General features: G+C 37.9%; 1 protein-coding gene across 2 annotated transcripts in view; it reads right to left on the bottom strand.

The window, feature by feature from the left end:
- ahcyl2b (adenosylhomocysteinase like 2b) overlaps positions 1-12,613 on the bottom strand; it is a 37,318-nt gene that overhangs the window by 8,442 nt on the left and 16,263 nt on the right. The window contains exons 2-7 of one of the 2 annotated variants that reach the window (XM_053508636.1): positions 4,178-4,289; positions 2,569-2,712; positions 2,027-2,127; positions 1,838-1,940; positions 1,657-1,751; positions 1,445-1,551 (exon numbers count right to left, since the gene is read on the bottom strand). In XM_053508636.1, the coding sequence (XP_053364611.1) occupies positions 1,445-1,551; positions 1,657-1,751; positions 1,838-1,940; positions 2,027-2,127; positions 2,569-2,712; positions 4,178-4,289 (662 nt within the window). The remainder of the gene's footprint in view (positions 1-1,444; positions 1,552-1,656; positions 1,752-1,837; positions 1,941-2,026; positions 2,128-2,568; positions 2,713-4,177; positions 4,290-12,613) is intronic. The other variant, XM_053508637.1, reaches the window with a different exon arrangement.

The raw sequence follows: 12,613 nt of genomic DNA, 5'->3' as shown, positions 1-12,613 counted from the left end.
TTTTCACAAAGTTTGCAGCTAAACTGCTTTTAGATCTTTGTTTCAGTTGTTTCTGTGACTAACTGAAATATAATTAGAAGCACTTCATACGTTTCAAAGGCTTTTATCGACAATTACATGACATTTATGCAAAAGAGTCAGTATTTGCAGTGTTGGCCCTTCTTTTTCAGGACCTCTGCAATTCGACTGGGCATGCTCTCAATCAACTTCTGGGCCAAATTCTGACTGATAGAAACTGATTCTTTCATAATCACTTCTTGGAGTTTGTCAGAATTGGTGGGTTTTTGTTTGTCCACCCGCCTCTTGAGGATTGACCACAAGTTCTCAATGGGATTAACATCTGGCAAAATTGTGAGTGAGCCCACTCCGTTGGATAAAAAGCAACCCCACACATGAATGGTCTCAGGATGCTTTACTGTTGGCATGACACAGGACTGATGGTAGCGCTCACCCTTTCTTCTGTGGACAAGCCTTTTTTCAGATGCCTGAGCAAGCTCTGCACTGGTGGCACGCCGATCCCGCAGCTGGATCCTCTTTAGGAGACGATCCTGGCGCTTGCTGGACTTTCTTGGACGCCCTGAAGCCTTCTTAACAAGAATTAAACATCTTTCCTTTCCTCTTGATGATCCTATAAATTGTTGATTTAGGTGCAATCTTAGTAGCCACAATATCCTTGCCTGTGAAGCCATTTTTATTCAATGCAATGATGGCTGCATGCGTTTCTTTGCATGTCACCATGGTTAACAATGGAAGAACAATGATTCCGAACATCACCCTCCTTTTACCCCGTCAAGTCTGCCATTCTAACCCAATCTCCAGCCTTGTGCTCGTCAACATTCTCACCTAAGTTAACAAGACGATTACTAAAATGATTTCAGCAGGTAATGACAGCAATGATGCAGTGGAAAGGTTTTTTTGGGATCAAGTTCATTTTCATGGCAAAGAAGGACTATGCAATTCATCTGATCACTTTTCATAACATTCTGGTGTATATGCAAATTGCTATTATAAAAACTTAAGCAGCAACTTTTCCATCTTCCAATATTTATGTAATTCTCAAAACTTTTGGCCACGATTGTACAAATAAAAACAATATTCTAAAAAAATTATTTAGGTTAAAATCAGTATCAGTGTGTTCAGTCACAGATCCTCAGGTCAGCAGCTCCTAAATCCAAGTTCAACTGCTGTTCAGTTTGGGTTCTTTCTTATCTTTATCAGGATGTTATTTAATGTTAAATAAAAAATATTTTTTGTGGATTATTGAGTACATGCATGCATACAAAAATTAGCAAAAATGTCTATGATAAAATCGAAATATAAATCATGAAAATTAGACATTTCCATCATAAAGTTCAAGTGAAAGACCTGAATACATTGTTGGTATGTGCCAAACACATGATAGGTACTGTAGGGGACTGGGTGTAATACAAGGCTAACTGCTCACCTGTGAACTCCAGTCACACTTTCCTCCACGATGCCTTTGATCTTCTTAAACATGTTGGGGTATTTCTTATAGATCCAGTGTGTCAGGTCCCCACCATCATCAAGAATCTAAAGATTTGGCAAAGTTGAGTTTGGAGGCTTTATAACCAGAGCATGAATCCATAAAGCCAGATGTACAGGTTAAGATGGACACCCTGCAGAATCCTCTCTCACCATGTTGGGTTGCCAACCCTCCACGTTCACGCAGCGATCGATGCACCACCAGAAATCATCTTCAGACTCACCCTTCCATGCGAACACTGAGAAGCCTGCCAAAGGAGATGATGACGACAAGAGTCAGAATGACGCAACAATACATGAAAAGGAAAAGAAACTGAGGAAGAGGCACCCTTACCTCCCTCTGCCAGGGCAGCTGCCACCTCATTCTGGGTGGAATAGATGTTACAGGCAGCCCACCTGCACTGAGCACCCAATGCAGACAGGGTCTCCATCAGGACCTATTGATGCATGCAAACACACAAGGACTTTAAATATCTGTTCTGGCTTTACGTGGATTACAGGTACAGGATTACAGCGTACTTACAGCAGTCTGGGCCGTAATGTGAGTGCAGCCCACCACTTTAGCTCCAGCCAGGGGCTTTTCTCCCTGCGCTCTTTTTCTTAAGGCCATAAGAGCAGGCATCTCTGTAGGACAACAGACTCAGTTATAGACTTTGAAAGTTATTCATATCAACTCGATAACAAATCTATTATTAGCAAGCCTATCCCTTTTAAAAAGGATATGTAGCTGCTTGTGCTTTTAACTGATAATTAAAAAACAGGAAAAGAAGCTACAGAAAGATCAAATGAGTATGAGAGAGAGCAGAAAACACTGTGTGCTCAATGTTTAGCTGGTTATTATGGGGTGAAGTAAGAAGCACCATGTGGTCTGTTGGTGCACTCTGAACATATGGGCCACTCAGCAGCCCAGGAAGAGAACAGCATGTTTCTCTCCAACCACTGACTCATGCACCCAAATAGCATATAGGAATATCCTTTTAAAGACTTGCAATTTTGAAAACAATAACATTTCGATCATATGCTGTATTGTAAGCAATACAGACAATAGTGGTTTATTTGACCTACCTTGCTCAGCAATTTCTATCTCTCTGCGACCAAACTCAGCTTGCTTAATGTTTTTAATGCAGAAATCTCCATTGCCCTTGGAGTTCTTCTGCTGCTTGTCCCTAGGAGAGGTCTCATCATCCGAGCTATCAGTATAGGAGGCAGCTGGTGGGACAAGGACAAGAGCATGACTGAAAAATCTATTTACATTACTTATAAAGCTGAGGTTCTCAAAGTGTGGGGTGCGCCACACTAGTTGGGAATTCAGACATGACAGATGGGGTGCAATGAACGGGAGGGAATTAGTGGAAAATAATAGGAAAGTACCTATTCTAATCCATGCTTTTCTTTATTGACAATAAAGATCGGACACTCGAAACTAAACAATCACACACAAAGAAATGGATCATTAATACAAGTAATTTAAATAACAAAAAAAAAAAGTGGAACCATAGTGCAACAATAACGGTCGGCCTGTTAATCGCAGAGGAACAATATAAGGAAACATTCAGTATTATATGTAATTTCATTTATTCCAATGTATATGCTGATGTTTCTGTATTTGTGTTAAAAATTAATATTTTATTGGGCAGCACTAGTCTGGCATTTTTAGTTTCCAGTGTGGCAACAAAGTTGCTTTTTGATCCTTTAGGCGCTGTACAGAAGGGAAGATCAATATCGTTTTATGCTTTTTGTTGGTGTGCGGCATTTGCGATGATCCCTAAATCATTTTTTGTGCCATAGAGAATAATGGTGTTTATGCTTTTAAACATGTATAATTGAAGGCAGATGTAGCTTAAAGACAATGTAGAGAGGAAATATATGTGGGTATCTTATTTGCGGGTTTATTTACGCAGCTATTAAATTCGGAGATGCGAATATATACGAATATCAAACTAACTTTACCGCGGACACAAACCGGGTCAGTAGCATACTGTATGTACTGAGCATAATAACATCAATGGATACATTTGTTACATGGACCACAAAAAAAAGCAGGTGATTCAGCACTATAAGGCCTAATCAACCAAAAAGCCAGCCGAAAGGAAAACATGATGGGGATGGTGGGGGCAGAGGAGAGACCCGTGTGTGTTTTGTGACTTAAACCGCTGGCAGCAGACAGCATGAGACCGACAAAGTAGGAAGACACTTAGAGACAACACACCCCAGTCACTGTAATAAGCCACTCGACTTTGAAAGAAAACTCTAGATAAGTGACAAAGTAAGCCTATTATAACAATTGCACGTGTATTTTATCTGCTTTGAACTTAGTGTTCTTTGATCCTATTGGTGTAGAAATTGATATTTCAATAAATAGTTAACTTGGCCGATTTCATTATCATTTTGTTGACAAGTGGGGCTTGAAAATTCGCCCACCCCCTCAAGTGGAGAATGACAGAAAATGTTTAAGAACCACTGTTATAAGGTAACATTACATAATTTTAATTCTCAACATGGGGATCGAGCCAAAGGCCTAACAAAACTCACTTTGGCTTACAGACCAAAAAAAAAAAAAAAGATCTCCTAAACACACCTGACTGCCATACCCATAAAAATGACAATCAGTTAAAAAAAAAAATTAAGGATAGTGTGTGTGCACGCATGTGTGTGTCCATGAGTGCTTTTGTACCTGAGCTGTAGCTGTCTGTAGAAGACTGAGAGATGGAGCGAGATAGAGAACGGCGTCCGATCTTGGTGGGCCGTTTGTTGAACTCCTGCTTCTGGTCAGCAAACTGGATCTGCTGCACAATGTACAAGAGGAGAAATTATATGGATGAGGCCAATATTGGCATGCACAAACAAACTGAACCCAGGACACATCAGAGGGGTAATGCTTGTGTGCAAATATTAGATCATGCTACATACATACAATTACATACTTCTGTCCTATCCACCCAAAGTTAAAGAAAAACGTTTTCTTTAAAAAAAAAACAAAAAAAAAACCTCAGATTTGATACTGATTGGGTAAATATTGTCCTGTTCACAATGCTCAGTCCAAAACACATTTGATCTATTGAACACTCTCATGCAAAGAGAAATAATTTTTTTTCTTTTAAATAAATAAATCACTGATCGTACCTTAAATTTTCTTACTCATAGTAACTATTCCTTAGCATTGCTTTATATTACTAAATTAATTCCACAGTGAGGCTCTAATTAATCACAACTTTAGTCATACCCGAAACCTGGACTTCTTAATGCTGCCCCACCCCTGTTATCAGGTTTACATTCACAAGATTTGGCAAACACTTTTCTACTTTTCTCTAAAGCGCATTCTCTTAACGATTAGCAGCCGGATGAGGAACTACATGATATGCCTGAAACGTGGAAACGTGCCCCATGAGGTGAGCTGCAGCGACTGTTGGATATGTGGGTAATCTGATGTTACTATTCATGGCATGGCAGCTGCCAGGAAGAGAATGATGTCGGTGTTGTGAGAGGATTAAAGTGCAGCGTACAGATAATGTCTCTTTTATGACATTATCTGAATGAACAGCAGCTCTCAAATCCCGCTGCTGTATTATCAAGTGATATTAAAAATGGCAGTCTTACATAAGGAGGTTGTGCAAACAACACATCATATCAAAGCTTGTGAAACATTAATCATTATCCATTGTACTCATCAGTGACAATGAATGACCATGTATTTAATGACGGACATATTTGGCCCTCAAGGTCAATTTTCTGCATATCTGACCTAATGAAATACTACCTGATCAACAATTAACTCAGTGCTGCTTACCTTGTGCACACAACAATGTCTTATAAACCAACAAGCAGTCTTAAATGTTGAGTCTCGTCAATACATCAAAAATATGCCTCCTTCAAAAAAAAACATTTGTTTATGCTAGATATGTAGAGTCTGGTTAGTACTGAAAAGATGGCATGCAGGACATGAGCCTTCTCTGAACAACCCTCTCTCATTGCGAAACTTCCCTGTCTAACTACCTGAACATGCACTGTCCTTTCCCATGAATGCGGATAAGTTCGAAAAATACTGTATGAACAATAAAAAAAAAAAAAATAACGACACTGCCAAGCTCTTGTGTCGTTTTTAAATCCTATAATTTTAAGAACAACAGGGATGGCTGTGGTTAAGCTGGTCATGTTGAAGCTTACAGAGTGTGACACATTGAGCATACAGCTATGACTCACACAGTCTCTCTGTCTCACACGCATGTATACAGAAAACCTTGACATTTTGTATGCTTTGTGAAAAAGCATTTTGACTCACCAAGCTAGATGTGTAACACAATAGGGCAGATTAAACAGACAGAACCTTGACTCACGTGTAGAGAAAGACCACTGAGCCCCTTGTGCTGCACTGACGTTTTAGTGTCAATGTTTCACAAAATGCTAACTTTTACTTTGAACATTAACACGGAGCAGCACAGAATGGCCTCAAAATAAACTTAGGACAAGTTAGTCCATTTATTTAATTATCATCCATCTTAAATTACCACTTTGTCCTGGCCAAAGTCAGGGCACAAACAAGAACATGATCTTTAGTGACACAGTATGCAGGTGATGCCAGCATGGTTAGCACTTTCTCACATACTGTACATGTATAGCACATGTGAAATTATAAAGCATTTAGTTAAGACCTGTGGAAATTTCTCACAGTCAGAAACAAATGCTCACATTCAGACACAGGGAGTTTCAAGTTTTGTTTTTTTAACAGAAACACAAAAAGCAGTTCAGAGAAATACAACACCCATCATCACAATGTACACATGTACCTCGTTCTTCACTAGTGTTAGATTCACATCGACTCACAAACCATTTGCCAGTAAGAAATTGACACTGCTGACACCACATGATTTAAAGAGGTCAGCTGGCCTTTAGGAAACTTTACCGGACATACACATGAGCTTTTGTCTACACACTTTTCACACAGGTTCTTCTCCATCCCGAGATCTGGACCCCACCCAGCAAGCCACTCCTCTTACCTTTTTCACTAACGCTTTACTGCGCTCTCCATCCTTCTTTTTAAACATGTTTATGAGAATAGAACTGATGTGTGAAGTGGCATAGAGAGACAGACCCAATGCTGCTTTTATATCCGCTTCACTCGAGGCCAGTCCAGTCTGGTTCCGCTGCCTGTTCTGTACAATGCTCAATTGTTCATTTTTTTTATACCTCTCCCATCAGTCCTTTAATTGTTAATTGTTTAGAGCCTGGAAAGAACAAATCTGTTTAAAAATAAAAGCTAACAGTGGCCCTGTTCAGCATAACAGCGGGTCAAAATTGCTGTTGAGTATGTTGATGTTTAAGGTGAGAGTTTATGAGGTTATTACAGTATTTTTATACTGTATTACATATTGCTAAAGATATACTTGCCTCCACTTACAGGCCCTCAACAAAGCATGCTTTGTGCAAAAGATTAAAAAAGCAGGACACATGAGCAGGAGGTGGCAAGTCATGCTGCTTCAGCAAACCATAGTATAGGACATTAGTGTAACACCAAATGCCAGGTGTCACTTACAAAGGATTGATTGGCTGGTTAAAGTCATCTTTAAAACAAGGGCCTCCAAATGCTGTTGGTTGCCTTAGAGACCTATGAGATTTTACCTTTAACTATGAGAAACACTGAAGGTTAAAGATTTACCATGGCACTTACCATAATGATTGACCAAAAAATGTTAACTTTTAGATGCTGTGTCCCGATCTATTCTCCCCTAGGGTAGTAGATGAGTAGCTTGGTGAGGTAGCTAAATATGGAAAACAGCCATTCATGTAATATTTTAGATGGAGAAGCCCTGATAGTGATGAAAAGAAAAAGGGGCGATAAAAAAATATATATATATTCAAGCAACATAAAAATAAAAAAAAATGTGAAGACTTAATAAAAATTCTATCTTTTATAGAATTTTGTGTTTGAGAGGATTTAATTTGAACATCTACATCATTGAACTGTTTTGACTTTTGTCAGAAGTAATGCTCTATAAACTACAATCAAGAATATTTTCTAAATTAGTTTAATTCTGGCATTCTAAAAACTATGGGAAAGACAAAAAAAGCTCCACAATGCTTATTTTTAAAAAAGCACTTTAGATGCTTTACTTTTTGCTTTTAATGTCTTGGTAACGTTAGCAGATTTGTGGATTATCATAGAAAATCTTCATTTTAAGGCAATATAAGAAAGGTCATATGTTATTACGGGAGATGCATATCCGGGCTTGAGCCACACATCAAAGCACTAAAGCAAAATCAATGTCTTATGTAAGAGGGTGGACAAACAGAAGAGAAAACAGACCTAACCAGGCATATAGAGACATCCCACCCATGCAATTGGTGCAGAATTGTAATGAAAACTGAAAACTAATAACATTTTTCGGTAAAAAAATTATTAAGTCCTCTCTCTAAATTGTATTGGAGAGCATGAAGTGGTGTTATACGTTTAAAATTAGTGATGGGCCGATCCACGATTTTCCAGTTCCGATCCGATTCCGATAGACGACTGTCGATACCGATACAGATTCCGATAAAATACATCTTTTTACTTTAATATTAGCATTATTTTTGTTGAAATTGTGCTGTTTGTAAGGTTACATCACAGAATAAATAAACTATTAAGCACTTGTTAGAACAGCAAAAAATATACACAACTACTTTGAATTTAAAAGCATTCAAAAGGAATTTATGTCACACTTCACAAAAAGGTAGCAGCAACAGCTTTAAAATTTTGTAAATATCAAAAACACAACAATCTTGGGTGAAATAAGTTCAAGTATTATGTCCATTTTAGCAGCAACAACTGTGTAAAAAATAAAAGTGCAAAACAAGATACTTATTTAAAATGTATTAAACTATCAAAAAGTAGGTTAAAAACAATAAGCCCAGACGCATCTATTTGACAGGTCAAGCAACAAACCAACAACAGCACCAACTGAATAAGGCTTTAAAATAAAACTGCAAAGAAATAAACATCTTCAGAGTAAAAAAAAAAGTCAGTTAAAAAAACCAGTTTTTGGAAAACGTCAATGAGCGTCTGCTGCCTGGTGTCTTTTTCCCTGTTTGCTAGCATAAATTCCTGGTACTCTTTCCCGTGAAATCTCTGCAGGTGCTTAATTAAATTAGTTGTATTGTACGACGCAACCGTACTTCCACCTCTCGGCACGCTGGCTTTACACACATTGCAAGTAGCCGTCTTGCTTTTCGGCGTTTCCAAACTAAACTCTCTCCAAACGAGCGACATTTTGTTCACAACAACAGCTAATGTTATTCGCTTGTTTAGATCGAAGTTGCCGCAGGTTCATGGTATGGAATAAGGAGCGGTGCATTGCGTTGAGTTTAAGGTCCAGTGCAAGCTGCGAACCGGAATATATAGATCGGGCCTGTCCGACCGATATCCGATGACGGACTTACGGCTATATCGGACCCGATACCGATATCATATCGGATCGGGTCCATCTCTATTTAAAATAATTTTTAACAATTATATTATTATATTTAAAAAAAAAATTTATGCTATACACAGCATAAAATATATGAGCAAATTTTAATATACATTTTTATTTTGAGACAGATTTTACCCAATTCAGAGATGGTCGAATAATAAGTTTGTTAGCTAGGTGATGTGGAAGTTGCTATGGCACCTGGGATTGGCACAGCAAACAATATAATATGGTGAGATAAACAGTTATTTAACTGGATTAATACACTCACTCGTTCTCTATACCACTTATCCTGTAAAGGGTCACCGGAGGACTACTGCCCCATTAGATTTAGAGCCCTAAGCAGTACACCCTAGACAGGACCCCAATCCATCACATGCCACAAGCACACATTCACTATGAACAATTTAAAAATACCCATTAGCCTAAACTGCATGTCTTTGGACTGTGGAAGGAAACAGGAGTCCCTGGAGGAAACCCATCAAGCACAGAAAGCACGCAAACTCGAAGACATGAAAACTTCATGCACACACACCCAAGGTGGGAATCGAACCATAGAAGTGTTAGGACACAGTCATTTTCCTTAGTCTGTCTTAATGCAGGCTGCATGGTGGCACTGAGTATATGTTTATCGTCTTCTAGCAGTTCGAGGCAGATCACAGTTAAAAGGTTTTCCCCCTCTTTTTCTACATGTTAAACTTCGACCTGTCAACAACTGACATCTAAGACACTGTGCACAAACTAGACAAAAGGACAGGTTTTATTAAAATTAAGTATTAAGTTTTACTTCAAATGCCAAATGACTTACTATGACTAACAATCTCAATCTGATGTGTTGGGGCCATGTAAATCCCTACAGTGTACATTTCACCAACTGAGACTGGGCAACAGTGAGGTAGAAGTTATAATCAGACGTTTTCTTTTCCTTTTTGTAATTAATAACTGAATTAATACGACAAATTCTCTTTGAGAGGAGCAAGCTTTCTCAACTAAAAACTGTTTGCAGATACATGACAAAAGGTCACTTACACTTACTATAGGGTGACGCATTTTTTTAGGGTCTCTGTGATTGACACAGGACAGTGCATGTCATTCCTCTCATTTCCCTGACACATGGCACCATTGTAACTGACCAATGATGGGGAAAAAAAGGTTCTCTGTCGTGCCATTCTAAAGCCCAAAACTTAATGATGTAACAATACTAACAATACTCTAACACCTTCTAAATGTTAGCAGTCCTTTGAGATGAAATGGTAAAAATCCAAAGTAATACTGTGGTTTTTTATAGCTAGTAATATCAGTAATCACGGTAAATGTTCTTGAAAACATAACTTGAGATTGCTTATTGATTTCCCGATCACCGTCTTTAGCCTGCATTTAAATTAGATTCAGTATTTATTTTTAAAAATTAAATTAAATTTTTGCAGTTTGTCTGCCAAACATCTCTGTTGCTAAACATAAATAATTGATGTCAAGTCAACCTCCCTAATCATGCCCTTCCACTCACTCACCTTTATTCAGCCCAAAGAGTTTTGAAACAACCACCTTTATTGTGCAAAGACTTAGTTTACAAGAGAACACAAGACTGAAATTTACAGAGATTCATATTACTAACTAACCCTGCAAAGAAAACAGTCCTTTGTCTGTATATAGCTCTTGCTAAGCTGAAAGTGGGCCATGATTCTGACCTATATACTGTTCACTCTATACATTCAGCACAGCTGAACCACAGTGGCAAAGGTTAAGAGGTCAAAAAAATCCCAACGTCATGCTGTGATCAAAGATAATAAACAGTGCACATATGGTACAAATCTGATGCTAGATACGGTATTAATGTGAAAGAGGAACAGAGAACTACAAGAGCAACAAGGATATTGCAAACTAGTGGACCCACTCAAGTGACAAAAATAATAAAGACAAGAATCTCTCACTCGCTTGAATCTTCCTTATAAAATGTTCGCACTTGCCACCCTAAGCCTGCTTTATTTGTTCTTGTATTTATGCTGTTCCCGTAGCTTAGGTGGAAGGAAGAATTGTTTAACCATTTTCCTTCTGATAAGTGGCTCAGTGCTGCAGTCTAGCCAGCAGTTCAAAATACAGAGGCAATAGTTTGCACGAGAACTTTCACTTCCATAAAATTGAGATAGTTACATAATAAGACATCTATCTACAGCATACTGAATCATTTTATTCAAAAACATCTACAACAGTTAACAGAGTTGAGGCAAAATTAGAAGCTTTCATAAAGTGATGTCAGCTAATAAATATGGCATTGGAATACAGTAATTAACAGTAAGAGTGAACAAAAGTAGGGTGGGGTCCACCTTTGGATTGAGTCATGGTCATGTGAAATGAGCTGGTACAATAATGTTCACACAAGCCAAACTGCTGACTGACTGAGAGCACACATTTCTCACTAGAGTTGTTCTGTTTTAATAAAATCACACAGCTTTAAAGGCATATATTTGTCCTCAGAATTGATGTTAGTACAGTTTTAACCAGCTTGATCTTTCACGCAATAAAGCAGTAAAGGGCTCGATCTTTGATAAAAATTATTTTTTTTTTGGCAAAGAGACATAGAAGGTGAAGTCTGGTGAGCCCAGAGTCAGTATTCATAAACAGAGTCCAGTCCAAAGAGCAGCAGTAAAAAATAAAAAGAAGGGCAGAGCCAGAACAGACACTTCAGATTATTCAACTGGTTTAATACCAAACTAAAAACTATATTTGTAAAAATTAAATAAATAACAAAAGACAATAAAAGCATTGTCCTATTGGGTTAAATGTGCTCTACAAAATGTGTGTGTAAAATAATTCCCCTATGTAAAGTGTAATCTGTGCTCAGCTGCAGGTTAGGAGGGTGCCACATATGTTGATTAAAAAAACTTTTATGCAGAGCCATCTGATACGATTCCCTGCCATTAATAAAACAAACTTTCTTTCTCTTCTGCTGAGAGAAGCATCTTGATGCTGAGCATCAGCTGTGCTTTAGAAGGGGAAAAAAATAGTAATGTCAATAAGAGCCTTTACACAGTAATACGGGACTTCTTGCTACAGGGTCTCATCTCAAACCAACATTAACTAAATAACTTTTAAATTACAGTGTACATTTAGTGCTATTACATGGATATTTTAAGCCACCTACAGTGTGAGAAGCACACACACAATTACAAAGAAAGTAATCAACTGAAGTCTGCTATCTTAAGAAAAAACATGTATAGATGACCTCTACTGGGTTACAGAAAAAGTTTGCTACATCAGCAGGAACTGAGAACTGGTAGAGACGAGGGGAAAACTGATTCTGTTGAGTATCACGATTCTTTTGTGTGGCAATTCGTGTATTGTCACCCTGACCCCAAAATTATGTTTTTAAAATATTTTGTAATTTATACATGTTTGCATTTGAAGTGTTTTTTGCCATTCCATTCACACATAGCATGCTTTGAACTATTCACAAAATGGCAGGAAATACAGCAAACTGTGTGGCTGGAGCAAAGTATGTGCTAAATTAACTTAGAATTCTTAAAAAAAAAAAAAAAAAAAAGATATATGGACTTGGAATGTTTATAAAGTTGTTATACAAACAGAATCGTAATACAGTACAAACCAAATCGGCACCTAGGTATTGTGATAATATAGTATCGACTGGTCCCTGGTCATTCCTGTCCCTA

This window comes from Clarias gariepinus, chromosome 12 (assembly GCF_024256425.1).
Source record: "Clarias gariepinus isolate MV-2021 ecotype Netherlands chromosome 12, CGAR_prim_01v2, whole genome shotgun sequence".
NCBI classification, from domain to species: Eukaryota; Metazoa; Chordata; class Actinopteri; order Siluriformes; family Clariidae; genus Clarias; species Clarias gariepinus.
The sequence above is the reverse complement of the archived record's forward strand: the minus strand, read 5'-3'. Positions and strand labels throughout refer to the sequence as shown.